At 42.6% G+C, this 27,940-nt stretch overlaps 2 protein-coding genes across 6 annotated transcripts; one reads left to right on the plus strand and one right to left on the minus strand.

The window, feature by feature from the left end:
• Positions 1-1,134: 1,134 nt before the first annotated feature.
• Positions 1,135-12,383, plus strand: PSMB5 (proteasome 20S subunit beta 5). 2 transcript variants are annotated; one of them, XM_077173164.1, is made up of 5 exons: positions 1,135-1,393; positions 3,399-3,632; positions 4,527-4,599; positions 11,743-12,055; positions 12,259-12,383. In XM_077173164.1, exons 1-4 carry the CDS (start codon positions 1,178-1,180, stop codon positions 12,021-12,023), a joined length of 804 nt encoding a protein of 267 aa, XP_077029279.1. In that variant the 5' UTR covers positions 1,135-1,177; the 3' UTR covers positions 12,024-12,055; positions 12,259-12,383. The 2 variants fall into 2 exon arrangements, with proteins under 2 accessions (XP_077029279.1, XP_077029280.1); XM_077173165.1 differs by lacking the exon at positions 12,259-12,383 and having other exon boundaries at positions 11,743-12,061.
• A 2,086-nt stretch (positions 12,384-14,469) lies between these two features.
• NGDN (neuroguidin) lies at positions 14,470-27,199 on the minus strand. Of its 4 annotated transcripts, none has more exons than XM_077173167.1 (9): positions 27,003-27,151; positions 26,854-26,925; positions 22,998-23,119; positions 20,707-20,936; positions 19,575-19,688; positions 17,403-17,556; positions 15,654-15,789; positions 14,606-14,672; positions 14,470-14,525 (listed from the first exon to the last, which is right to left on the minus strand). In XM_077173167.1, exons 1-4 carry the CDS (start codon positions 27,048-27,050, stop codon positions 20,876-20,878), a joined length of 303 nt encoding a protein of 100 aa, XP_077029282.1. In that variant the 5' UTR covers positions 27,051-27,151; the 3' UTR covers positions 14,470-14,525; positions 14,606-14,672; positions 15,654-15,789; positions 17,403-17,556; positions 19,575-19,688; positions 20,707-20,875. The 4 variants fall into 4 exon arrangements, with proteins under 4 accessions (XP_077029282.1, XP_077029281.1, XP_077029284.1 ...); XM_077173166.1 differs by having other exon boundaries at positions 22,998-23,137; XM_077173169.1 differs by lacking the exon at positions 22,998-23,119 and having other exon boundaries at positions 27,003-27,199.
• Between the last annotated feature and the right edge of the window lie 741 nt (positions 27,200-27,940).

A 27,940-nucleotide genomic window follows, 5' to 3' on the forward strand; every position in this document is an offset into this window, starting at 1 on the left:
AGGAACTGGGAGGGGATTTGGGGTACTGGAGGGACTGGGGACAAACTGGGAGGGGTTTAAAGGGCACTGGGATGGACTGGGATGAACTGGGATGGAATTTGGGTTACTGGGAGGGGTTTGGGGTTACTGGGATGGACTGGGATGAACTGGGAGGGCCCTCGCTGTTCCCACCCTTTTATTAAACCATTAAAACCACCCAAAAAAATGGAGATTTCACCTCAAATTTTCAGCACCGGCTCCGGATTTTGGGGCGATTTAAAGGATTAGTGGTCCTCAATCCTCATGGTTGAAAAGTTGAAGTTTTGGTGTTAAATCTTCAGAATTTGCTTCTAAAGTCACCCGAAATTCAAGTTTTGGACACAAATCGCCTCAAAGTGCTCAAAACCCTGAAAATTTTGCCTCAAATTCCTCGCCAAGTGCCCAAAATTGGATTTTGACAAAAATCTCCTCACAAAATCACCGAAAATGTGATATTTTTCAAAATCTCCTCACACAAAATCCCAAAAATTGTGTGATTTTTTCAAAAATCTCCTCACAAAGTCCAAAAAAATGGTTTTTACAAAAAATCTTCTCACAAAACCCCCAAAATGGATTTTTACCTCAAATCTCCCTCGCTAATCCATCCAAAACAAAAAAATTTACCCCAAATCCCCTTACAAAATCCTCTTAAATCTCATTTTTCTGCCTCAAATCCCTCACAAAATTATTTATACCTCAAATCTCCTCAGACATTCCTCAAACTGTTCCAAACCTGCGAAATTTCACCCCAAACCCCTCACAAAATCCCCTTAAAACCCAAATTTTTATCCTCAAAATTGCGGTTTTATTCCCCCAAACCCTTCCTCCTCCAATTCACAACATAAATTACTTAATTCCTGTTTTTAAATTTCGTTTTTTTTCTCCTCATTTTAAGGCTTTAATGCCGATTTAATTCCACCCGTCAAGTCATGCCCTCAACCAAAATGGCGCCGGCGCCTTCCCGCCCTTTTTCCTTCCCGCTCTGCCCTCAAACAAAATGGCGGCCGCGGCCTCACGCATCCTCTCTTTTCACTCTGCGCATGCGCAGCCGCCATTTTGCGCCGTTGTTTCGCCTTTGCCTTTAACCAAGATGGCGCCGCCGCTGCGTCACCGCCGCCATTTTGTGGGCACCGCCTCCCCTCAGCCGCCAGAATCCAAGATGGCGCTCGCCAGCGTCCTCCGTGCGGAGCTCCCGGATTTTTTTTCCCAAATCTTTTCCAAGAATTTTTCCGAGGATTCCGATGAGATTCCCGAAATTTTGAGGGATTTTTCCGGCCCTCCGCGGGTTCTGGCGGCTCCTCCTTTTGGCGTTCAGGAGGAGCCGGAGGGACCCGGGTTTCAGATTCTTCACGGCACCACAACTTTGGCTTTAAAGGTGAGGGGAAAACACTTCAAAATTTATTTTTTAAACCCAAACATCGCGGCTGGGGAGGGTAAAGTTCTGGTTTTGACCCAAAAATCGCGGCTGGGGAGAGTAAAATTCCAGTTTAGGATCCAAAAATCGCGGCTGAGACCTAAAAATCGCGTGTGGGCGCCTTAAAATTTCATTTTTGGACCCAAAATTGTCTCTGGGAACTTCAAAAGTTCCATTTTGGACACAAAAATTCCATTTATGACCTCAAAAATCGTAGCTGGGACCCCAAAAATTGCAGCTGAAGAGAAAAAAAATGGGATTTTAGGGGAGAAAATATTGGGAATTTGGGGAGAAAATGCGGGTACAAATGGGGATTTTAGGGAAGGAAATGGGAGAAAATGTGAGAAAAAATGGGAGCAAAAATTGAGAAAAAAAAGGAGAATTTCAGAGAAGAAAATGGGGGGGAAAGCAGAAAATTGGGGTTTCTAGGGGGAAAAGTGGGGGGAAATTCGGAAAAATTGGGGATTTTAGGGGGAAAATGAGAGAAGAAATGGGGATTTTAGGGAGCGAATAAGAGAAAAAATGGGGATTTTAGGGGAAAAATGTGGGGAAAAAATGGGAATTTTAGGGAGAAAAAATTCTTAAAAAATGGGGAATTTAAGGAGAAAAATTTCTTTAAAAATGGGGAATTTAAGGAGAAAATGTGAGAAAAAAAGGGGATTTTAGGGAGAAAAATTCTAAAAAAATGGGGATTTTAGGGGAGCAAATAGGAGAAAAAATGGAGAATTTAGGGAGAAAATTCCTTAAAAATTGGTGTTTTAGGGAGAAAATGGGAGACAAAATGGGAATTTTAGGGAGAAAATAGGAGACAAATGGGGATTGTAAGGACAAAATGGGAGAAAAAGTGGGATTTTAGGGACAAAATGTGAGAAAAAAAGGGAATTTTAGGGAGAAAATAGGAGAAAAAACTGGGGATTTTATGGACAAAATGGGAGAAAACATGGAGATTTTAGGGGACAAAATGGGTGAAAAAATGGAGATTTTAGAGAGCAAATAGGAGTAAAAATGGGGATTTTAGGGGAAAAAATGGGAGAAAAAATGGGGATTGTATGGGAAAAATGTGAGAAAAAAATGGGGATTTTAGGGGGAAAATTTCTTAAAAAATGAGGATTTTAGGGAGCAAATTCCTTAAAAAATGGGATTTTAGGGGACAAAATGGGAGTAAAAATGGGAGAAAAAATGGGGATTTTAGGGAGAAAATGGGTGAAAAAATGGGGATTTTAGGGGAGAAAAATAGGAGAAAAAATGCTGATTTTAGGACAAAATGGGAGAAAAACTGGGGATTTTAGGGACAAAATAGGAGACAAAATGGGATTTTAGGGGAAAAAATTCTTTAAAAATGGGGATTTTAGGGAGAAAATTTCTAAAAAAATGAGGATTTTAGGGGACAAAATGGGAGTAAAAATGGAGTAAAAATGGAGATTTTAGGGAGAAAATTTCTAAAAAAATGGGGATTTTAGGGAGCAAATAGGAGTAAAAATGGGGATTTTAGGGGAGAAAATGGGTGAAAAATGGGGATTTTAGGGAGAAAAATTTCTTTAAATTTTCTTAAAAATTGGGGAATTTAAGGAGAAAATGTGATGAAAAAATGGGCATTTTAGGGAGCAAATTTCTAAAAAATTGGGAATTTAAGGAGAAAATGTGAGAAAAAAAATGGGGATTTTAGGGAGAAAATGAGAGAAAAAATGGGGATTTTAGGGAGAAAATTCCTTAAAAAATGGGGAATTTAGGGAGAAAATGGGAGAAAAAATGGGGAATTCAGAGTGAAAAAATGGGGATTGTAGGGGTGGAAAATCTGATAAAAAATTTGAATTTTAGACACCGAAACAACCGAAAAATACGTGTAAAAAACCTGAATTTTCATGCGTCAAAACCACCGCAAAACCCTCAAAAACCATCGAAAAAATCCGATTTTTTTTTGTTTTTTCCCCTTAAATTCCATTTTTTTTCCACTTTCCCTCCCCAGAGCCCTTTTGGCGTGACGGTGGCCGTGGATTCCCGCGCCACGGCCGGCTCCTACATCTCCTCGCAGTCGGTGCTGAAGGTGCTGCCCATCAACCCGCGCATCCTGGGCACCATGGCCGGCGGCGCCGCCGACTGCAGCTTCTGGCAGCGCCTGGTGGCGCGGCAGTGCCGGGTGCAGGAGCTGCGCAACAAGGAGCCCGTGTCGGTGGCCGCCGCCTCCAAGCTGCTGGCAAACCTGGTGTACCAGTACAAGGGCATGGGGCTCAGCCTGGGCACCATGGTGTGCGGCTGGGACAAGCCGCGGGCCAGGTACGGGAATAATTGAAATTTCTTTAGCCCCAAAATTCCCTTTTTTCGCCTAAAAATTTGCATTTTTAGCCCTAAAATTCACTTTTTTTTTGCCCTAAATTCGCATTTTTTAGCTCTAAAAATTGAATTTTTTAGCCTCAAATTCCCATTTTTTTAGCTCCAAAATTCATATTTATTATCCCCAAAATTCCCATTTTTTTCGCCTAAAAATTCGCATTTTTTAGCTCCAAAATTCGCATTTTCAGCTCCAAAATTCCCATTTTTTACCTGCAAAATTCATATTTTTTTAGCCCCCAAATTGCCATTTTTTCACTCCAAATTCCTATTTTCTTCGCTCAAAAATACCGATTTTTTTAGCCCAAAAACTGCCATTTTTTAGCCCAAAACTCTCTTTTTTTTTAGCTCCAAAATTTGCAATTTTTTAGCCCCAAAAATTCCCATTTTTTAGCCAAAATTCACATTTAATAGCTCCAAAATCAGCATTTAGGTTCACATTTATAAGCCCCGAAATTCCCATTCTTTTACGTGCAAAATTCCGTTTAAATTCCCATTTCAAAGGCCCAGCTTCACTCCCTGTCACTCAGTCACTGGCCCCACCCCCAGTTTATTAGCCACGCCCCCAGTCGTTAGCCACGCCCCCGATGGTGTAGCCCGCCCCCAAGCTGCTGCCAACCTGGTGTCCCAGTACAAGGGCATGGGGCTGAGCCTGGGCACCATGGTGTGCGGCTGGGACAAGCGCGGGCCAGGTACGTTAGCCTCGCCCCCAATGGGATAGACACGCCCCCAGCTCGTTAACCACGCCCCCAAGCTGCTGGCCAACCTGGTGTACCAGTACAAGGGCATGGGGCTGAGCCTGGGCACCATGGTGTGCGGCTGGGACAAGCGCGGGCCAGGTACGTTAGCCACGCCCACAAAGGGATAGCCACGCCCCAAAAGGGATAGCCCCGCCCCCCAAGCTGCTGGCCAACCTGGTGTACCAGTACAAGGGCATGGGGCTCAGCCTGGGCACCATGGTGTGCGCTGGGACAAGCGCGGGCCAGGTAATGGAATAAATTACCTTTTATTAGCCTAAAATTCAAATTTTTGCGCCCCAAAATTGTAATTTTTTAGGCCCAAAATTCACATTTTTTTCGCCCCAAAATTCACATTTTTTAGCCCCAAAATTCTCATTTTTCACCTAAAAATTCGCATTTTTTAGCTCCAAAATTCCCATTTTTTACCTGCAAAATTCTTATTTTTTAGCTCCAAAAATTTGCAATTTTAGCCCCAAAATTCCCATTTTTTAGCTCCAAAATTCGCATTTTTCTGGCCCAAAATTCCCATTTTTCGCCTAAAAATTCGCATTTTTAGCTCCCAAAATTCGCATTTTTTAGCTCCAAAATTCACACTTTTTTCGCCTAAAAATTCGCATTTTTTAGCTCGAAAATTCTCTTTTTCTTAGCCCCAAAATTCACATTTTTTAGCTCCATAATTCACATTTAATAGCTCCAAAATCGGCATTGAAGTTCACATTTTTTCGCTCCAAAATTCACATTTTTTTAGCTCCTAAATTCACATCTTATAGCTCCAAAATCGGCATTTAAATTTCCATCTCAAAGCCCAAAAATTCCATTTCAATTCCCATTTCAAAGCCCCAGCTTCACTCCCTGTCACTCAAAGTCACTGGCCCCGCCCCATCTCTTTAGCCACGCCCCTAAAGGTGTAGCCCCGCCCCCAAGCTGCTGGCCAACCTGGTGTACCAGTACAAGGGCATGGGGCTCAGCCTGGGCACCATGGTGTGCGGCTGGGACAAGCGCAGGCCAGGTAATGGAAAAAATGACCTTTTTTTAGCTCAAAATTCGCATTTTTTTTGCCCAAAAATCCCTTTTTTTATAGCTGAAAATTGCCTTTTTTAGCCCTAAAATTCGTATTTTTTTTGCCCCAAAATTCTCATTTTTTAGCTCCAAAAAATCGCATTTTTTAGCCCCAAAATTCACATTATTAGCTCTAAAATTCACATTTTTAGCTCCAAAATTCGCATTTTTTTACCTGCAAAATTCCCATTTTTTCGCCCCAAAATTCACATTTTTTACCTGCAAAATTCATAATTTTTTTGCTTAAAAATTCCCAATTTTTTAGCTCAAAAATACCCATTTTTTTAGCCAAAAATTACCATTTTTTAGCTCCAAAATTCGCATTTTTTTGGCCCAAAATTCACATTTTTTTCGCTCTAAAATTCCCATTTTTTAGCTCCAAAATTGCCTTTTTTTAGCCAAAAATTGCCATTTTTTCGCTCCAAAATTCCCATTTTGAAGCTCAAAATTCCCGTTTTTTAGCTCCAAAATTCGCATTTTTTTTTCTCAAAAATACCCATTTTTTTAGCCCAAAATTGCCATTTTTACCTGAAAAATTCGTATCTTTTTCGCCCCAAAATTCCCATTTTTTTGCCTAAAAATTCGCATTTTTTAGCCCCAAAATTGCCATTTACTTGGCCCAAAATTTGCATTTTTTCGCCCCAAAATTCCCATTTTTCGCTCTAAAATTCACATTTTTTAGCCCCAAAATTGCCATTTTTTGATCCAAAATTCATATTTTTTCTGCTCCAAAATTTTCATTTTTTAGCTCCAAAAATTGCAATTTTAGCCCCAAAATTCACATTTATTCGCTCCAAAATTCATATTTATTATCCCCAAAATTCCCATTTTTTTCGCCTAAAATTTCGCATTTTTAGCTCCAAAATTCACATTTTTTAGCTCCAAAATTCCCATTTAAAAGCCCCAAAATCCGCATTTAAATTCATATTTAAAACCCCCAAAATCCGCATTTAAATTCCCATTTTTTAGCTCCAAAATTCCTATTGCAAAGCCCCAGCTTCACTCCCTGTCACTCAGTCGCTGGCCCCGCCCCCAGCACATTAGCCACGCCCCAATGGGATAGCCACGCCCCCAGCCCGTTAGCCCCGCCCCAAGCTGCTGGCAAACCTGGTGTACCAGTACAAGGGCATGGGGCTCAGCCTGGGCACCATGGTGTGCGGCTGGGACAAGCGCGGACCAGGTAATGGAAAAAAATGATCTTTTATTAGGCCAAAATTTGCATTTTAGCTCCAAAAAATTGCATTTTTTACCTGAAAAATTCGTATTTTTAGCCCCAAAATTCACATTTTTTTCACTTAAAAATTCACATTATTTAGCCTAAAAACTCCCCATTTTTTCGCTCCAAAATTTGCATTTTTTAGCCCCAAAATATTGCAATTTTAGCCTCAAAATTCACATTTTTTTTGCCTAAAAATTTGCAATTTTCACCCCAAAATTCACATTTTTTTCGCCTAAAAATTCGCATTTTTAGCCCAAAATTCACTTTTTTTCGCCTAAAAATTCGCATTTTTTAGCTCCAAATTCATATTTTTTTACCTGCAAAATTCACATTTTTTTAGCCGCAAAATTCCCATTTTTTTAGCTCCAAAATTCCCATTTTTTCGCTCTAATATTTGCATTTCATCGCTCCAAAATTGCCATTTTTTAGCCACAAAATTCACATTTTTAGCCACAAAATTCATATTTTTTTAGCTTTAAAATTCCCATTTTTTTACCTGCAAAATTCACATTTTTTTAGCCTCAAAAATTCCCATTTTTTTAGCTCCAAAATTCATATTTTTTTAACTCCAAAATTCCAATTTTTTCGCTTAAAAATTCCCATTTTTTCGCCCAAAAATTCCTGTTTTTTAGCTCCAAAATTTCCATTTTTTTCCCTCCAAAATCCGCATTTAATATCTCCAAAATCGGCATTTAAATTCCCATTTAAAAGCCCCAAAATTCCCATTTCAATTCCATTTCAAAGCCCCAGCTTCACTCCCTGTCACTCAAAGTCACTGGCCACGCCCCCAAGGGGATAGCCACGCCCTCGATGGTGTAGCCCCGCCCCCAAGCTGCTGGCCAACCTGGTGTACCAGTACAAGGGCATGGGGCTCAGCCTGGGCACCATGGTGTGCGGCTGGGACAAGCGCGGCCAGGTACGTTAGCCACGCCCCCCGGCTCGTTAGCCACGCCCCCGGCTCATTAACCACGCCCCCAAGCTGCTGGCAAACCTGGTGTACCAGTACAAGGGCATGGGGCTGAGCCTGGGCACCATGGTGTGCGGCTGGGACAAGCACGGGCCAGGTACGTTAGCCACGCCCCCAAAGGCATAGCCACGCCCCCAAAGGGATAGACACGCCCCAAGCTGCTGGCAAACCTGGTGTGTGTGGACCAGGTACTGGGAATAATTGAACTTTCTTTAGCTCCAAAATTCCCATTTTTAGCTCCAAAAAATTGCATTTTTTCGCCCCAAAATTCACATTTATTAGCGTTAAAATTCGCATTTTTTAGCCCCAAAAAATTGCATTTTTTCGCCTAAAAATTCGCATTTTTTAGCTCCAAAATTCACATTTTTTTGCCTAAAAATTCGCATTTTTTTAGCCCAAAATTCCCATTTTTTCGCCTAAAATTGGCATTTTTTTCGCACCAAAATACCCATTTTTTTAGCCCAAAATTGCCATTTTTTTGCTCCAAAATTCCCATTTTTTAGCTCCAAAATTCACATTTTTTTAGATCCAAAATTCGCATTTTTTAGCCCCAAAAAATTCGATTTAAAAGCCCCAAAATTCACATTTTTTACCTGAAAAATTCGCATTTTTTAGCCCCAAAATTCGCATTTTTTAGCCCCAAAATTCGTATTTTTTCAGCTCCAAAATTTGTATTTTTTAGCCCAAAATTCCCATTTTTTTACCTGAAAATTCCTATTATTTAGCTCCAAAATGCGCATTTTTTTCGCCTAAAAATTCCCATTTATTAGCTCAAAATTCCCATTTCAATACCCACTTCAAAGCCACAGGTTCACTCCCTGTCACTCAAAGTCACTGGCCACGCCCCTCCAGTCCTTAGCCACGCCCCCAAAGGGATAGACACGCCCCCAAAGGATAGCCCCGCCCCCAAGCTGCTGGCAAACCTGGTGTACCAGTACAAGGGCATGGGGCTCAGCCTGGGCACCATGGTGTGCGGCTGGGACAAGCGCGGGCCAGGTACGTTAGCCACGCCCCCAAAGGCATAGCCACGCCCCAATGGGATAGCCACGCCCCCAGCCCGTTAGCCCCGCCCCCAAGCTGCTGGCCAACCTGGTGTACCAGTACAAGGGCATGGGGCTCAGCCTGGGCACCATGGTGTGCGGCTGGGACAAGCGCGGGCCAGGTAATGGAAAAAAATGGAATAAATTACCTTTTTTTCGTTCCAAAATTCCCATTTTTTTGGCCAAAAATCCCTTTTTTTTCGCTCAAAAATACCTATTTTTTCGCCCCAAAATTCACTTTTTTTAGCTCCAAAATTCACATTTTTTAGCCCCAAAATTGCCATTTTTTAGGCCCAAAATTCGCATTTTTTAGCCCCAAAATTCACATTTATTAGCTCTAAAATTCGCATTTTTTAGCCCCAAAAAATTGCATTTTTTTCGCCTAAAAATTCGCATTTTTTAGCCCCAAAAAATTGCATTTTTTGGCCCAAAATTCATATTTTTTTTGCCCTAAAATTCGCATTTTTTAGCCTCAAAATTCACATTTTTTTTGCCTAAAAATTTGCATTTTTCACCCCAAAATTCACATTTTTTCGCCTAAAAATTCACATTTTTTTCGCCTAAAAATTCGCATTTTTTAGCCCAAAAAATTGCATTTTTTAGCCCCAAATTCACATTTTTTTCGCCCAAAAATTCCTATTTTTTCGCTCCAAAATTCCCATTCTATTCGCTCCTAAATTCACATTTAATAGCTCCAAAATCGGCATTTAAATTCCCATTTAAAACCCCAAAATTCCCATTTCAATTCCCATTTGAACGCCTCAAAAATTCCCATTCAAAGCCCCAGCTTCGCTCCCTGTCACTCAGTCACTGGCCCCGCCCCAGTCTGTTAGCCCCGCCCCAAATGCTGTAGCCACGCCCCCAATTGTGTAGCCCCCGCCTCCAAGCTGCTGGCAAACCTGGTGTACCAGTACAAGGGCATGGGGCTCAGCCTGGGCACCATGGTGTGCGGCTGGGACAAGCGCGGACCAGGTAATGGGATAACTGATTTTTTTTAGGCCAAAATTGCCTTTTTTTTAGCCAAAAAACCCCATTTTTTTAGGCCTAAATTGCCATTTTTTCGCCCCAAAATTCACATTTTTTAGCCCCAAAATTCCCATTTTTTCGCCTAAAAATTTGCATTTTTTAGCTCCAAAATTCGCATTTTTTGGCCCAAAATTCATATTTTTTTGCCCTAAAATTCACATTTTTTTCGCCTAAAAATTCACTTTTTTTCGCCTAAAAAATTCACATTTTTTAGCCCAAAATTCACTTTTTTTTGCCTAAAAATTCGCATTTTTTTAGGCCCAAAATTGCCTTTTTTTTCGCCCTAAAATTCACATTTGTTCGCCTAAAAATTCGCATTTTTTAGCCCCAAAATTCCCATTTTTTCGCCTAAAAATTCACATTTTTTAGCCCCAAAATTCACTTTTTTTCGCCTAAAAATTTGCATTTTTAGCCCCAAAATTCACATTTTTTCGCTCTAAAATTCCCATTTTTTAGCTCCAAAATTCACATTTTTTTAGATCCAAAATTCGCATTTTTTAGCCCCAAAAAATTCGATTTCAAAGCCCCAAAATTGCCATTTTTTCGCTCAAAAAACCCCATTTTTTTAGCCCTAAATTGCCATTTTTTAAGCCCCAAAATTCCCTTTTTTTCGCTCCAAAATTCACATTTATTAGCCCAAAATTCCTATTTAAAAGCCCCAAAATTCCCATTCTTTTAGCCCCAAAGTTCCATTTTTTCGCTCCAAAATTGCGATTTTTTTCCCTCCAAAATCCGCATTTAATAGCTCCAAAATCGGCATTTAAATTCCCATTCAAAGCCCAAAATTCCCATTTCAATTCCCATTGAAAAGCCCCAGCTTCACTCCCTGTCACTCAAAGTCACTGGCCCCGCCCCTCCAGTCCTTAGCCACGCCTCCAGCCCGTTAGCCACGCCCCCAATGGTGTAGCCCCGCCCCCAAGCTGCTGGCCAACCTGGTGTACAGTACAAGGGCATGGGGCTGAGCCTGGGCACCATGGTGTGCGGCTGGGACAAGCGCGGGCCAGGTAATGGAAAAAATGATATTTTTTTTTTAGGCCAAAATTTGCATTTTTCACCTAAAAATATGGAAAAAATGATATTTTTTTTTTAGGCCAAAATTTGCATTTTTCACCTAAAAATTCGCATTTTTTAGCTCCAAAATTCACATTTTTTTCGCCTAAAAATTCGCATTTTTTAGCCCAAAATTCACTTTTTTTCGCCTAAAAATTCGCATTTTTTAGCTCCAAAATTCATATTTTTTTACCTGCAAAATTCACATTTTTTTAGCCGCAAAATTCCCATTTTTTTAACTCCAAAATTCCAATTTTTTAGCTCCAAAATTTCCATTTTTTTCGCTCCAAAATTCGCATTTAATATCTCCAAAATCGGCATTTAAATTTCCATCTCAAAGCCTCAAAATTCCCATTTAAATTCATATTTAAAACCCCCAAAATTCCCATTTCAATTCCCATTTCAAAGCCCCAGCTTCACTACCTGTCACTCAAAGTCACTGGCCCCGCCCCATCTCTTTAGCCACGCCCCCAATGGGGTAGCCACGCCCCCAAGCTCTTGGCTAATATTCACATTTAAAAGCCCCCAAATCACTTCCAATATCCCCAGATTCACTCTGTCACTCAAAGTCAGTAGCCACGCCCCCAACCTCGGTAGCCACGCCCCTAAACTGGAAACCACGCTGCCAAATTGAGATGCCTCAACCTTATATGGAGTGGCCACGCCCCCAATGCAGAAGCCACGCCCCCAAATGGAGTCACCATACATCCAAACTGGCTGACCACGCCCCCAATTTGGTAGCCACGCCCCCAAATTCACTCCAAATGCCCTCACGCCAACTTTAACCCCCTTAAACTCACTAACCACGCCCCCAAATTCACTAACCACGCCCCAAACTCCTTAGCCACGCCCCCCAACCGAATGATTTCCTCCATTTCCAGGCCTGTACTACGTGGACAACGACGGCCAGCGCGTGGCCGGGCCCGCCTTCGCTGTGGGCTCGGGCTCCTCGTACGCCTATGGCGTCCTGGACCGAGGGCTGAGCAGCGGCGTGGGCTCGGAGCGGGAGGCCTGGGAGCTGGCACGGAGGGCGATCTACCAGGCTGCCAGGAGAGACGCCTACTCCGGGGGCACGGTCAGAGTGTTCCACATCGGGGAGAGCGGGTGGGCCCAGGTGTCTGCCCACAACGTGAGGGAGCTGCAGGAGGTGTACGGGGAGTGAGGGGGGAAAGGGAATAAAAGAGGAAAATGGAGGTGAAATTGTGGTGGTTTTAATGGGGGACAGTGGCTGGATGGGCCCAGTTGTCGGCCCACAACGTGAGGGGAGTGAGGGATAAAGGGAATAAAAGGAAAATGGAGATGGAGGCTGTGGTGGTTTCTGTGGGCAGATAGGCCAAGGTGTCTGCCCACGGCGTGAGGGGAGTGAGGGGATAAAGGGAAATAAAAGGAAAATGGAGATGGAGGCTGTGGTGGTTTCTGTGAGCGGGTGGGCCCAGGTGTCTGCCCACAACGTGAGGGAGCTGCAGGAGGTGTACGGGGAGTGAGGGGGGAAAGGGAATAAAAGAGGAAAATGGAGGTGAAATTGTGGTGGTTTTTATGAGGGACAGTGGGGATGGGCCCAGGTTTTTGCTGAGAACGTGAGGGGAGTGAGGGGGAAAGGGAATAAAAGGAAAAGGAGATAAAATTGTGGTGGTTTTTGTGAGGGACAGCGGGGATGGGCCCAGGTGTCTGCCCACAACGTGAGGGAGCTGCAGGAGGTGTACGGGGAGTGAGGGGGAAAGGGAATAAAAGAGGAAAATGGAGGTGAAATTGTGGTGGTTTTTATGAGGGCAGTTGGGCCCAGGTGTGTGCCCACAACGTGAGGGGGGAGTGAGGGGGAGGAAAGGGAATAAAAGAGGAAAACGGAGGTGAAATTGTGGTGGTTTTTATGAGGGACAGCAGGGATGGGCCCAGGTGTGTGCCCACAGCGTGAGGGGAGTGAGGGGGAAAGGGAATAAAAGGAAAATGGAGATGAAATTGTGGTGGTTTTTATGAGGGACAGCGGGGATGGGCCCAGGTGTCTGCCCAGAGCGTGAGGGGAGTGAGGGGGAAAAGGGAATAAAAGGAAAATGGAGGTGAAATTGTGGTGGTTTTTATGAGGGACAGTGGGGATGGGCCCAGGTTTTTGCTGAGAACGTGAGGGGAGTGAGGGGGAAAAGGAAAAAAAGGAAAATGGAGATAAAATTGTGGTGGTTTTTATGAGGGAAAACGTGAGGGAGCTGCAGGGGAGTGAGGGGTAAAGGGAATAAAAGAGGAAAATGGAGGTGAAATTGTGGTGGTTTTTATAGGAGGGATTGGGAGGGGTTTGGGAGTTATTTGGGTTTTTTTTAGGGGGGTTAAAGGGAGGTTTTGGGTTTTTTTCTGGAATTTTTTTTGATTTTTTGTGGGATTTTTTGGGTTTTTTTTTGGTGGCTTATTTTTGTAAATTTTTTGGATTATTTCTGGAATTTTTTTGGATTTTTTTTATTATTATTTTTTGAGGTTTTTTTTAGGGATTTTTTGAGGATTTCTTGGGATTTTTTGGATATTTTTAGGGTTTTTTTTTTTGTGATATTTCAGGTTTTTTTGGGGGATTTTTAAATTTGTTTTTTGGATTTCTGGGTGGTTTTTTTTCTGATATTTTTGGGATTTTTGGTGTTTTTTGGGGGATTTAAAAAAAATGGATTTTTTTATTTTTTGGGGATTTTTGGTGATTTTTTTTAGGATTTTTAAGGGATTTTTTGGGTTATCTTGGGAGTTTTTGGATATTTTTAAGGTTTTTTGGGGGGGGATTTTTCGGGGTTTTTTAGTAATTTTTTTGGTTTTTTGGAATTTTTTTGGATTTTTTGAGGATTTTTTTAGGGATTTTTCTGGGATTTTCTTGGGATTGTTTGGTTATTTTTAGGGGTTTTCTTTTTGGTGATTTTTCGGGGTTTTTCAGTGATATTTTGGGGATTTTATTGGGGGTTTTGGGGTTTTTTAGGGGGCTTAAAGGGAGGTTTGGTGGAGTTTTTTTAGGGAGTTTTTTTGATTTTTTGTGGATTTTTTGCAGTTTTTTTCTCCTTTTTGAGGGATTTTTTGGGGATTTTTTCGGGTTTTATTTTGACAGGTTTTTGGGGAGTTTTTGTGATTTTCTGTGATTTTTTTTCAGATTTTTGATGTTTTTTGGGGGATTTTTTCGGGTTTTTTTTCTGGAAGTTTTTGGGGTTTTTGACATTTTTTTTGTGATTTTTTTCCCTTTTTTTTAGGATTTCTTGAGGGTTTCTTGTGGGTTTTTTTGTGAATTTTTGGGAGTTTTTATGGTGATTTTTGTGCGATTTTTGTGATTTTTTTGGGTTTTTTTTAAATTTTTAATTCTTTGTCTGTTTTTTCTGATTTTTTCCTTTAAAAATCGGAATTTTTGAGGAAAAAAAGTGGAATTCTGGCAAAAAACAGATGAAAAACCAGGAACTTCATTAAAAAATAAAGAAGAATTTGGAATTTTTTGCAAAAATAATTAAAAAAATTATAAATTTTGGGAAAAATTGGTAAAAAATGTGGAATTTTTGGGTTTTTTTTCCCTCCCAGTCCCTCCCAGTAACCCCCACCCCCCTCCCAGTAACCCCTTTCACACCCCCAATGACGTCATAAAAATGCAAATGAGATGCAAATGAGGCAAAAATCCCGGAGTTTTTATTGAAGAATCAGCGGCGGCGGCGGCGGAAACCTGGAGGGGAGGGAGGTAAACTGGTTTGTACTGGTTTATACTGGTTTATACTGGTTTATACTGGTTTGAACTGGACTCACCTTTCCTCCCTTTTTTCTTGGCCATTTTCTGCTTTTTCCTCTTTTTCTGCGGCGGCTCCGACGAATCCTGAGCCCAAAAAATGCCCCAAATTTGGCCCAAAATTCACCAAAAGTGCCCCAAATTCAGCCCCAAAATCCCCCCAAAAATCGACCCCAAAATTCCCCCAAAATTGATCCTGAAATTCCCCAAAAATTCATCCCAAAATTCTGCAATTTCAGGCAAAAATGTCCCAGAAATTGGTCCCAAAATTGCCCAAATTCAGCCCCAAAATCCCCCCAAAATTGATCCCAAAATTGATCCCAAAATTCCTCAAAATTGATCCTGAAATTCCCTAAAATTGTTCCCAAAATTCTGCAAGTTCAGCCCCAAAATCGTTTCCAAAATTCCCCAAAAATTGACCTCAAAATTTCCCAATGTGGGTCCCAAAATCCCCCCAAAATTGATCCCAAAATCCCCCCAAAATTGATCCCAAAATGCCCCAAAAAGGATCCTAAAATCGACCCTAAAATTCCCCAAATTCAACCCTAAAATTGAATCAAAATTCCTCAAAAATTGATCCCAAATTCCCTCAAATTCAGCCCAAATTTGATCCCAAAATTCCCCAAATTCAGCTCCAAAATTCCTCCAAAATTGATCCCAAAATTGTCCCAATTCAGCCCAAAATTTGATCCCAAAATCCCCAAAAATGAATCCCAAAATTCCCCAAAATTTGACCCCAAAATCCCCCAAAATTTCACCCCCAAATCCCCTAAAATTGACCCAAATAATTCCACAAATTAATCCCAAAATTCCCCAAATTCAGCACCAAAATTTGACGCCAAAATCCCTCAAATATATCCCCAAAATTCCCCAAAAATTGACCCCAAAATCCCTGAAATCCCACCTGAAACTCCCCAAAAAACTGACCCCAAAATTCCCAAACATTTATCCCAAAAATTGACCTCAAAATTCCCAAAATTTTACCTCAAAATTCCCAATTTTGACCTGAAAATTTCAATTTTTTGCCTTTTCCCGCCCTTTTCCCCTCAAGCCCCGCCCCCCTCTCACCTGATTGGCTTCTCCCAGGAGGGCGGGGAAAGCCCCGAAGTTGGTGACGTCATTGAGGTCAGGCCCCGCCCCCCGGGGGCGCCGCGGCCTCCAGGGGCCGCTGAGGCGCTGCAGCATCGACTCCTCATAGCGGCGCCTGAAATGGCCCAAAAACGGGGAAATTTCACCCAAAATCCACGTAAAAAGGACTCAATCAGACAAAATGGAAGGGAAATGGGGAAATTTCACACAAAATCAGCGAAAACCGCACAAAAAAAGGCAAAAAAATGGGTCAGAAAGGGGGAAATTTCAGGCAGAAATGGACCAACACCACACAAAAAAACCCTAAAAAAATGGAACAAAAACGGGGAAATTTCACCCAAAATCCTCACAAAAAGGACACAATCAGACAAAATGGAGAGGAAATGGGGAAATTTCACCCAAAATCAGCGAAAACCGCACAAAAAAAGGCAAAAAAATGGGTCAGAAAGGGGGAAATTTCAGGCAGAAATGGACCAACACCACACAAAAAAACCCTAAAAAAATGGAACAAAAACGGGGAAATTTCACCCAAAATCCTCACAAAAAGGACACAATCAGACAAAATGGAGAGGAAATGGGGAAATTTCACACAAAATCAGCGAAAACCGCACAAAAAAAGGCAAAAAAATGGGTCAGAAAGGGGGAAATTTCAGGCAGAAATGGACGGAGACCACACCAAAAAAACCCCAAAGAAATGGAACAAAAATGGGGAAATTTCACCCAAAATCCACACAAAAGGAACTCAGTCAGACAAAATGGAGCGGAAATGGGGAAATTTCACACAAAATCAGCGAAAACCGCACAAAAAAAAGGCAAAAAAATGGGTCAGAAAGGGGGAAATTTCAGGCAGAAATGGACCAACACCACACAAAAAAAACGCTAAAAAAATGGAACAAAAGTGGGGAAATTCAAAAAAATTCTAAAAAAAAAATGGAAAAAAAAATCAGAAAAAAATTTTAAAAAATTCGGAAAAAAAGGAAAAAAAACAGAAAAAAATTCAAGTAAAATTCCGAAAAAATTTTAAAAAATTCCGAAAAAATGGAAAAAAATTCAAATAAAATTAACAAAAATTTCAAATAAACTCAGAAAAAAAAAATCAGAAAAAATTCAAATAAAATTCCGAAAAAATTCAAAAAAACTCAAAAAAAAAAAAAAATCGAAAAAATTTAGAAAAAAAAGGAAAAAAGTCAGAAAAATTCAGAAAAAAAATTAGAAAAAATTCAGAAAAAGATTTTAAAAAGTCTGAAAAAAAGGAAAAAATTCAGAAAAATTCAAATAAAATTCAGAAAAAAATTTAAAAAACTCAGAAAAAAAGGAAAAAAATTCAGAAAAATTCAGAAAAAATTAAAAAAAACCAGAAAAAAATATAAAAAACTCAGAAAAAAATATAAATAAATTCAAAAAAAAACTCAGAAAAAATTCATAAAAAATCAAAAAAAATTAAAAAAACTTCTGGAAAAATTCAAACAAAATTCCGAAAAAATTCAATAAAATTCAGAAAAATTTCAAATAAACTCAGAAAAAAAATGGAAAAAAAATTTAAAAAAAATTCAGAAAAAAAGGAAAAAAAATCAAATAAAATTCCGAAAAAATTCAAAATAACTCCGAAAAAAAAATGGAAAAAAAAATCAGAAAAAATTCAAATAAAATCCGAAAAAAATGGCAAAAAAACCTAGAAAAAAAAAGGGAAAATTCCCGAAATTTTCCCGAATTTTCCCCAATTCTCACCTGTGGAGCTCCTGGCGGGAGGCCGGGCCCAGCCCCTCCCCCTCCTGCAGGGGCCCCTCCCCCAGCTCCGCCTGCAGCTCCCGGATCACGGCCGAGCTCAGGGCCCGGAGCCGCGCCCGCGCCACCGAGCGGGAACCGGCGGGGTCGGGGACGGCTGGAACGGGGTAAAACAACGGGAAATCGGTTAAAATGGGGAAATGTGAGGGGAAAGTGGGGGGGAAATGGGTGAAAATGGGGAAAAAATGGGGAAAAAACGGGGGAAATGGCTGAAAAATGGGGGAAATATGAGGGGGATATGAGGGGAAAATGGCGGGAACCGGGGTCAGGGAGAGCTGGAATGGGGTAAAACAACAGGAAATTGGTTAAAATGGGGAAAAATGGGAAATGTGAGGGGAAAATGGGGGGGAAATGGGGGAATATGAGGGGAAAATGGGGGGGAAATGGTGAAATATGGGGGAAAAAATAGGGGGGAAATTGGTTAAAATGGGGAAATATGAGGGGAATATGAGGGAAAAATGGCGGGAACCGGGGTCAGGCACGGCTGGATGAGGGGGATATGAGGGGAAACTGGTTAAAATGGGGGGAAATGGGGGGGGGAAATGGGGAAAAATGGGGGAAATATGAGGGGAAAATGGGGTGGAAATGGGGGGAAAATGGGGAAATATGAGGGAAAAATGGGGGGGGAAATATGAGGGGAAATGAGGGGAAAATGGGGGGGAAATGGGGGAAATATGAGGGGAAAATGGCGGGAACTGGGGTCAGGCACGGCTGGAACGGGGGGAAACACGGGAAATTGGTTAAAATGGGGGGAAAAATGGGAAATGTGAGGGGAAAATGGGGGGGAAATGGGGAAAAAATGGGGAAAAACCGGGGGAAAATGGGGGAAATATGAGGGGAGATATGAGGGGAAAATGGCGGGAACCAGCGGGGTCGGGGACGGCTGGAACGGGGTAAAACAACGGGAAATTTGTTAAAATGGGGAAATGTGAGGGGAAAGTGGGGGGAAAATGAGGGAAAAAAGGGGGGAAAACTGGGGAAAATAGGGGAAATATGAGGGAAAAATGGCGGAACCAGCGGGGTCGGGGACGGCTGGAACGGGGTAAAATAACAGGAAATCGGTTAAAATGGGGAAAAATGGGAAATGTGAGGGGAAAATGGGGGGGAAATGGGGAAAAATTGGGAAAAAATGGGGAAAAAAGGGGGGAAAACCGGGGGAAAATGGGGGAAATATGAGGGGAGATATGAGGGGAAAATGGCGGGAACCGGGGTCGGGGACAGCTGCAATCGGGTGAAACAACGGGAAATTGGTTAAAATGGGGAAAATATGGGGAAATATGAGGGGAAAATGGGGTGAAAATGGGGAAAAATGGGGAAAAAACGGGGGAAAATGGGGGAAAATGGGGAGAAATATGAGGGGAAAATGGGGGAGAAATGGGGGAAACATGAGGGGAAATATGAGGGAAAAATGGTGGGAACCGGGGTCAGGCACGGCTGGAACGGGGGGAAACAACGGGAAATTGGTTAAAATGGGGGGAAAAATGGGAAATGTGAGGGGAAAATGGGGTGAAAATGGGGAAAAATGGGGAAAAAACATGGAAAATGGGAGAAATATGAGGGAAAAATGGGAGGGAAATGGGTTAAAATGGGGAAAATATGAGGGGAAAAAATGGGGGGAATAAATGAGGGGAAAATGGGTAAAAAATTGGGGGGAAATGGGGGAAAAAAGTGGAAAAAATGGGGGGAAATGGGGAAAAAATGGAGGGGAAAATGGGGAAAAAAATGGGGGGGAAAGGGGGAAAAAATGGGATTAAAAGCAAGTGAAATGGGAGGAAGTGGGGGAAAAATGGTCAAAAAATGGGGGAGAAATGGTCAAAAAATGGGGTTAAAAGAGATTTAATGGGATTAAAATGGAAAAAAACCAAGGAAGAAATGGTTGAAAAATAGGATTAAAATGGGAATAAAACGAGGTTAAAGTGGAATGAAATGAGGTTAAAATGGTGGGAAATGGGTCAAAAATGGGTCAAAAATGGTGGAAAAAGGGACAAAATCAGATTTTAATGGGGTTAAATTGGATCAGAACGGGGTGAAAGGAGCCTGAAACGGTAAAAAAGGAGAAATTTGTGTAAAACTGCAGAAATTTGGGGGTAAAAATGCGGATTTTGGGTCTCTCACCGGGGGCCACGGGCACCAGGCGGGGCGGACATAGCGGCGCCCCCCCCCCAGCCCCGGCGCTTTGGCTCCGCCCCCTTGGCCTTCGTCATCATCCTCATCCTCATCGTCCTCATCCTGAAAGACACGCCCCCATCAGGCCACGCCCACCAGAGAAACCACGCCCTTTCAATCACTTAAACCCCACCCGTTTTTAGCTTAAACCACGCCTGATTTCCCCTCAAGCCAAGCCCCAATTCTCTTTAAGCTCCGCCATTAAAATTTACATAAGCCACGCCCCTTTCTCACCTTAAACCCCACCCACTGCTCCTTTAAACCCTGCCCTTTTTGCCCTTAAGCCACGCCCAGTTCTCCCTACAAACTCCTCCCATAAATTATTGAAGCCACACCCAAATTTAGCTTAAGCCACGCCCCTGTACACACTTAAACCCCACCCACTGCTCCTTTAAACTCCGCCCCTTTTGCCCTTAAGCCACGCCCAGTTCACCCCACAAACCCCTCCCATTAATGAAGCCACACCCACAAAGCCACGCCCCTTTAAACCCCACCCACTGCTCCTTTAAACTCCGCCCCTTTTGCCTGTAAGCCACGCCCAGTTCACCCCACAAACCCCTCCCATTAATGAAGCCACACCCACAAAGCCACGCCCCTTTAAGCCTTTAAACCCCACCCACTGCTCCTTTAAACTCCGCCCCTTTTGCCTGTAAGCCACGCCCAGTTCTCCATACAAACCCTACCCATTAATTATTGAAGCCACGCCCACAAAGTAATAAAACCACACCCAAATTCAGCACAAGCCACGCCCCTTTACACACTTAAACCCCACTACTGCTGCCTTAAACTCCGCCCCTTTTTGCCCTTAAGCCACGCCCATTTTCTACACAACCCCCTTACATTCGTTATTTAAGCCACGCCCACAAACCTACGAAGCCACGCCCATCTTGCCAATAAACCCCTCCCACATTTACCTTAAGCTATGCCCGTTAACCCCACCCCTTTTGCCACTAAGCCACGCCCATTTTAACCCTTTAACCCCACCCATTTTCCCATTAGGCCATGCCCATATTCCCACTTCAACCCCGCCCCATTCCTGCTCAAGCCCCGCCCCTTTTACTCCATTAGGCCCCGCCCTCACCTGCGCCGCCATATTGGAAGGGGCGGGGCGGAAGCTGAGCGGATCCCTCGGCACCTGGGGATGATTGACAGCTGTCAATCAAAGGGGGTGACGGAACAGGAAGTGGAGGGGGTGTGGTTTGAAAAGGGGCGGGGCCTGCACTGACCACGCCCACCGGAGGCCGCCGCCCTCAGCAGCTTCTCCAGGTGGTACTTGAGGCGCTGCTCCAGGGGGCGGAGCTTCTCCAGAACCTGCAAAAGTGGGCGGGGCTTCGGCTCAGGGGCGGGGGCCAGAGACCGAAACCGCCCCAAAAACCCCAAAATTCGCACCCAAATACAAAACCCCAAAATTCCCTCAAATTTCCCTCAGAAATCCCAAAATTCTCCCAAAAATGCTCCTAAAATCCAAAAATTCCCCCCAAAAATTCCTAAAATTTCAAAGTTCTCCCAAAATTCCATCCCAAAATCTCTTCCAGGATCCCAGAATTTTCCCAAAATTCCCATTTTTAATCTCAAAATTTTCGTTAAGTCCCCAAAATTCCCCAAATTTCACCCAATAATTCCAAAAATTTCCCCCCTTTACCCAAAATTCTCCCAATTTACCCAAAACCCCTGAAATTCCCCCTTGAAAATCCCCGAATTTCCCCAAATTTTCTCAAATTTTCCCCGAATTTTTCCCCGATTTTCTCAAATTTTCCCAAATTTCTCCCAAAAATTCCCAAAATTCCCCTGGAATCCTTAAATTCCCCAATTTACCCAAAATCCCTGAAATTCCCCCCCTGAATCCCTCATTAAAATCCCTTTGGGAACCCCCAAATTTTCCCCGATTTTCTTCAAATTTTCCCCAAATTTTCCCCAATTTTCTTCAAATTTTCCCTAAATTTTCCCCCAAATTTCCTCAAATTTCTCCCAAAAATTCCCCAATTTACCCAAAATCCCTAAAATTCCCTTCATGAAAATCCCTCTGGGACCCCCAAATTTTACCCCAATTTTCTTCAAATTTTCCCCGATTTTCACCAAATTTTCCCCCAAAATTTCCAAAATCCCCCTGGAATCCTTAAATTCCCCAATTTACCCAAAATCCCTCAAATCCCCCCTGAATCCCTCATAAAATCCCTTTGGGAACCCCCAATTTTTCCCCGATTTTCTTCAAATTTTGCCCAAATTTTGCCCGATTTTCCCCAAATTTCCCCCAAATTTCCCCCAAAAATTCCCAAAATCCCCCTGGAATCCCCAAATTCCCCAATTTACCCAAAACCCCTAAAATTCCCTTCATGAAATCCCCTCTGGGACCCCCAAATTTTCCCCAATTTTCTTCAAATTTTCGCCAAATTTTGCCCGATTTTCACCAAATTTCTCCAAAAATTCCCAAAATTCCCCTGGAATCCTTAAATTCCCCAATTTACCCAAAATCCCTAAAATTCCCTTCATGAAAATCCCTCTTGGATCCCTGAATTTCGCCCAAATTTTCCCCGATTTTCTTCAAATTTTGCCCAAATTTTCCCTGAAATTTCCCCAAATTTCCCCCAAAAATTCCCAAAATCCCCCTGAATCCCCAAATTCCCCAATTTACCCAAAATCCCTGAAATTCCCTTCATGAAAACCCCTCTGGGACCCCCAAATTTTCCCCGATTTTTCCCCAAATTTTCCCCGATTTTCTTCAAATTTTCCCAAAATTCCCCCAAAAATTCCAAATTTCCCCCAAAAATCCACAAACCCCCCTCTCCACCTAATTTACCCAAAATCCCTGAAATTCCCTTCCTGAAAATCCCTCTTGGACCCCTGAATTCTCCCCAAATTCTCCCCAAATTTTCCCCGATTTTATTCAAATTTTTGCCAAATTTTCCCCGATTTTCGCCAAATTTTCGCCAAATTTCCCCCAAAAATTCCCAAAATCCCCCTCTCCACCCAATTTACCCAAAATCCCTGAAATTCCCTTCCTGAAAATCCCTCTTGGACCCCTGAATTCTCCCCAAATTCTCCCCAAATTCTCCCCAAATTTTCCCTGATTTCTTCAAATTTTTGCCAAATTTTTGCCAAATTTTCCCCAATTTTCGCCGAATTTTTCCCCAAATTTTCCCCGATTTTCGCCAAATTTCCCCCAAAAATTCCCAAAATCCCCCTCTCCACCCAATTTACCCCAAATCCCTCAAATTCCCTTCCTGAAAATCCCTCTGGGACCCCCCAAATTTTCCCCAATTTTCTTCAAATTTTCGCCAAATTTTCCCCGATTTTCTTCAAATTTTCGCCAAAACGCCCCCGAATTTTCCCAAAACCCGGGGATTTCTCCCCATTTTTTCATTTTTTCCTCACCACTCTGGTCTCCAGCAGCCTGTCCAGGGCTCCCCCGCGCTCCTGAGGGAGCCCCCGCGGGATTTGGAGCAGACGAGCAGGGCCAGGTCCTGCAGGTACCACAGCAGCGCCTGCGAGCGCACCTGCAGCAGGGACAGCCCCTAAAAAACCCAAATTCACCCCAAAAATTTGGGGAAATTTCATTAAAAATTGGTATTGGTATAGGGGAACCCTTAAGGGATGGGAAAAACCCAAAAAACCCCGGATTTCACCTCAAAATTTGGCCAAATTTACCCCAAATTTCAGTTTTAAGAGGGCGCCCCCTTGTGGATGGGAGGACCCCAAAAATCCAGAATTTCACCCCAAAAATTGGGAAAATTTGAGTTAAAATTGGGATCAGCAGAGGCGCCTGCAAGTGGATGGGAAAAACCCCCAAAAATCCCAAATTTCAACTCAAAATTTGGCCAAATTTACCCCAAATTTCAGTTTTAAGAGGGCGCCCCCTTGTGGATGGGAGGACCCCAAAATTCCCAAATTTCACCCTAAAATTTCATCCAAATTTAACCCAAAATTGGTATCAGCAGAGGCGCCCTTTAGTGGATGGGAGGAGTGGCTGGAGGACCCCAAAAATCCCAAATTTTACCCCAAAAATCGGGGAAATTTCATTAAAATTGGTATTGGTATAGGGGAACCCTTAAGGGATGGGGAAAACACAAAAAACCCCGGATTTCAACTCAAAATTTTGGCCAAATTGAAGCCGAATTTGAGTCTTAAGAGGGCGCCCCTGGTGGATGGGAGGACCCCAAAAATCCAGAATTTCACCCCAAAAATTGGGAAAATTTACCCCAAATTTCAGTCTTAAAAGAGGACATCCCCTAATGGATGGGAAGACCCCAAAATCCCAAATTTCACCCCAAAAATTGGTAAAATTTGATTTAAAATTGGGATCAGCAGAGGCGCCTGCAAGTGGATGGGAAAACCCCCAAAAATCCCAAATTTTAACTCAAAAATTTGCTCAAATTTACCCCAAATTTGAGTCTTATGAGGGCGCCCCCTTGTGGATGGGAGGACCCCAAAAATCCCAATTTCACCCCAAAAATTGGGGAAATTTCATTAAAAATTGGTATTGGCAGAGGGGACCCTTAAGGGATGGGAGGACCCCAAAAATCCCAAATTTCACCCCAAAAATTGGTAAAATTTCATTAAAAATAGGTATTGGCAGAGGGGAACCCTTAAGGGATGGGAAAAACCCCAAAAATCGGGAAAATTTCATTAAAAATTGGTATTGGTACAGGGGAACCCTTAAGGGATGGGAGAAACCCAAAAATCCCAAATTTCACCTCAAAATTTGGTAAAATTTGATTTAAAATTGGGATCAGCAGAGGTGCCTGCAAGTGGATGGGAAAACCCCCAAAAATCCCAAATTTCACCCCAAAAATTTGGTAAAATTTCATTAAAAATTGGTATTGGAAGAGGGAACCCCTTAAGGGATGGGAGGACCCTAAAAATCCCAAATTTCACCCCAAAATTTAGGAAAATTTAATTAAAAATAGGTATTGGCAGAGGGGAACCCTTAAGGGATGGGAGAAACCCAAAATCCAAAATTTCACCCCAAAAATTGGAGAAAATTTCATTAAAATTGGTATTGGCAGAGGGGAACCCTTAAGGGATGGGAAAAACTCCAAAAATCCCAAATTTTACCCCAAAATTTGGTAAAATTTGATTTAAAATTGGTATTGGCAGAGGGGAACCCTTAAGGGATGGGAAAAAACTCCAAAATCCCAAATTTTACCCCAAAATTTGGTAAAAATTTGATTTAAAATTGGGATCAGCAGAGGCGCCTGCAAGTGGATGGGAGGAACCCCAAAATCCCAAATTTCACCCCAAAAATTTGTAAAATTTCATTAAAAATAGGTATTGGCAGAGGGGAACCCTAAAGGGATGGGAGAAACCCAAAAATCCCAAATTTACCCCAAAAATTTGGTAAAATTTCATTAAAATTTGGTATTGGTATAGGGGACCTCTTAAGGGATGGGAGGAACCCAAAAATTCCCAACTTTCACCCCAAAAATTGGGAAAATTTAATTTAAAATAGGTATTGGCAGAAGTGACCCCTTAAGGGATGGGAGAAACCCAAAAATCCCAAATTTTAACTCAAAATTTGCTCAAATTTCCCCCAAATTTGAGTCTTAAAGGAGGGAATCCCTTAGGGGATTAGAGGACCCCAAAAATCCCAAATTTCACCCCAAAAATTCGGAAAATTTAATCAAAAATTGGTATTGGAAGAGGGAACCCCTTAAGGGATGGGAGGAACCCCAAAAACCCCCAATTTTACCCCAAAAATTTGGTAAAATTTGATTTAAAATTGGTATTGGAAGAGGGGACCGTTTAAGGGATGGGAAAAACCCAAAAAAATCCCAATTTCACCCCAAAAATTGGGGAAAATTTCATTAAAAATTGGTATCGGTATAGGGGAGCCCTTAAGGGATGGGAGGAACCCAAAAATCCCAAATTTTACCCCAAAATTTGCTCAAATTTCCCCCAAATTTGAGTCTTAAAGGAGGGAATCCCTTAGGGGATTAGAGGACCCCAAAAATCCCAAATTTCACCCAAAAATTTGGTAAAATTTGATTTAAAATTGGGATCAGCAGAGGTGACTGCAAGTGGATAGGAAGAACCCCAAAAAAACCCAAATTTCACCCCAAAATTTGCTCAAATTTCCCCCAAATTTTATTCCCTTGTGGACTGGAGGACTCAGGAGAGAGGTTGAAAGATTCCCCCAAAATTTCCAACAAAATCACCCCAAAATTCCTTAAAATCCACCCAAAAGTCCCCCTAAAAATCCTCGAGAACACCCTAAAGATTTCAGGGACCCCAAAAAACCCTAAAACACCCAAAATCCCCTCAAGGATTCCTAAAATCCCCCAAAAATCCCGAAATCCCCTCAGGGATCCCCAAAAATCCCCTCAGAATTCCCCAAATCCCCTCAGAGACCCCAAAATTCCCTCAGGATTCCCAAAAATCCCCTCAGGATTTCCAAATCTCCTCAGAAATCCCCAAAAATCCCCTCAGAATTCCCCAAATCCCCTCAGAATTCCCCAAATCCCCTCAGGACGCCCCAAATCCCCTCAGAATTCCCCAAATCCCCTCGAGGGACCCCAAAATTCCCTCAGGATTTCCAAATCTCCTCAGAAATCCCCAAAAATCCCCTCAGAATTCCCCAAATCTCCTCAGAAACCCCCAAAAATCCCCTCAGGATTTCCAAATCTCCAAAAATCCCCAAAAATCCCCTCAGAATTCCCCAAATCCCCTCAGAATTCCCCAAATCCCCTCAGATTCCCAAATCTCCTCAGAAACCCCCAAAAATCCCCTCAGAAATCCCCAAATCCCCTCAGGATTCCCAAATCTCCTCAGAAACCCCCAAAAATCCCCTCAGGATTCCCAAAAATCCCCTCAGGATTCCCAAATCTCCTCAGAAATCCCCAAAATTCCCCTCAGAATTCCCCAAATCCCCTCAGAATTCCCCAAATCCCCGTCAGGGACCCCAAATCCCCTCAGGATTTCCAAATCTCCTCAGAAATCCCCAAAATTCCCCTCAGAATTCACCAAATCGCCTCAGGGACCCAAAATTCCCTCAGGATTTCCAAATCTCCTCAGAAACCCCCAAAAATCCCCTCAGAATTCCCAAATCCCCTCAGGACGCCCCAAATCGCCTCAGAACCCCCCTAATTCCAAAAAAGTTCCAAAAATCCTCTCAGAACCCCCCAAAAACCCCTCAAGGATCCTAAATTCCCCTCAGGGGATTCCCCAAATCCCCTAAAACCCCTCAGAACCCCTCAAAATCCCCTCACGATTCGCCCCCAAACGCCTCCGGTACCTCCTTGGTGTCCAGCTGCCCTCCCCTCACTCTCCGCAGCATCTCCCGCCCGTGCGCCGCCACTTCCGCCACCTGCAGAAGGCCAAAATTATAATTTTGGGGGAAATCGAGGCTTTTTTGGGGTTTTTGGGCGGTTTTTGGGGTCTCACCTGTGCCCGCAGCGTCTCCAGCAGCGCGACCGCCTCGGACGCCGCCATGTTGGAAATGTGCGTGAAGGAAAAGGTGCGCAGCCAATCAGAGCGCGACACGCGGGGGTGGCAACCAATCAGAGCGCGAGAAACGCCGAAAAAAGCCCGCCCATAGCCGTGAGGGGCGGATAGCGATGATTGACAGGTTTAAAAACCAATCAGTGCGCAGAAATGAGTAAAACTGATCAATGGGAAATGAGCAAGGCGGGATAATTTGAGCACCGCCCTAAAGTGGGAGTGTAACCAATGCCAGCGCGGAAACCCCGTGATTGACAGGCGCGAAGACCAATGGGAAGCGAGAATTTACTGAGACGCGTCTGCGACCCCAAAAATGAAAATTTTCCCCCCAAAAATCCCCTTAATTCCTCCAAACCCCCCAAGACCCCTCTAAATATTCCCCAGGATCCCAAAAATTCAATTTATTTCCCTATTTTCCCACACTTGGCCTCAAATGTTTTATATTTTTGACCCAAATTTCCCCCAATTTTCACTCAAACCCACAAATTTCCACATTTAGACCCGAATTTTCCCAGTTTTATCCCAGATTTTATCAATCCAAACTTGCCCAGTTTTATCCCAAGTTTCCCCCAATTTTAACCCGAATTTCCCCCAATTTTAACCCAATTTTCCACATTTTGAACCAAATTTCCCCAATTTTGACCTTAAACTTTTCCCTTAAAAAGTTACCCAGATTTCCTCCTATTTTCATCCAAATTTCCATAATTCCCTCCCAATTTTGACCCAGATTTCTTCCCTCCAAACCTTCCCAACTTTAACCCAAATTTCCCCAGATTTTTGTCCCAAACTTCCACATTTTTGACCCAAATTCCCAACTTTTACCCCCAAATTTTCACATTTACACCCAAATTTTCCCAATCCTCACCTAAACTTTTCCCTCC

The sequence above is a fragment of the Agelaius phoeniceus genome, unplaced genomic scaffold (assembly GCF_051311805.1).
Source record: "Agelaius phoeniceus isolate bAgePho1 unplaced genomic scaffold, bAgePho1.hap1 Scaffold_321, whole genome shotgun sequence".
Taxonomy (NCBI): domain Eukaryota; kingdom Metazoa; phylum Chordata; class Aves; order Passeriformes; family Icteridae; genus Agelaius; species Agelaius phoeniceus.

Bases quoted from the DNA above. Each gene is read 5' to 3' on its own strand.
- PSMB5 (XM_077173164.1), top strand. From the start codon at position 1,178: ATGGCGCTCGCCAGCGTCCTCCGTGCGGAGCTCCCGGATTTTTTTTCC. The intron at 1,394-3,398 runs GTGAGGGGAAAA...TTCCCTCCCCAG, and splicing joins CCACAACTTTGGCTTTAAAG to AGCCCTTTTGGCGTGACGGT. The intron at 3,633-4,526 runs CTGGTGTACCAG...CTGCTGGCCAAC, and splicing joins CCTCCAAGCTGCTGGCAAAC to CTGGTGTACCAGTACAAGGG.
- NGDN (XM_077173166.1), bottom strand. From the start codon at position 27,050: ATGGCGGCGTCCGAGGCGGTCGCGCTGCTGGAGACGCTGCGGGCACAG. The intron at 23,138-26,853 runs GTACCGGAGGCG...TGGGTTTTTTAG, and splicing joins GGCAGCTGGACACCAAGGAG to GGGCTGTCCCTGCTGCAGGT. The intron at 20,937-22,997 runs GTGAGGAAAAAA...CCACTTTTGCAG, and splicing joins GGCTGCTGGAGACCAGAGTG to GTTCTGGAGAAGCTCCGCCC.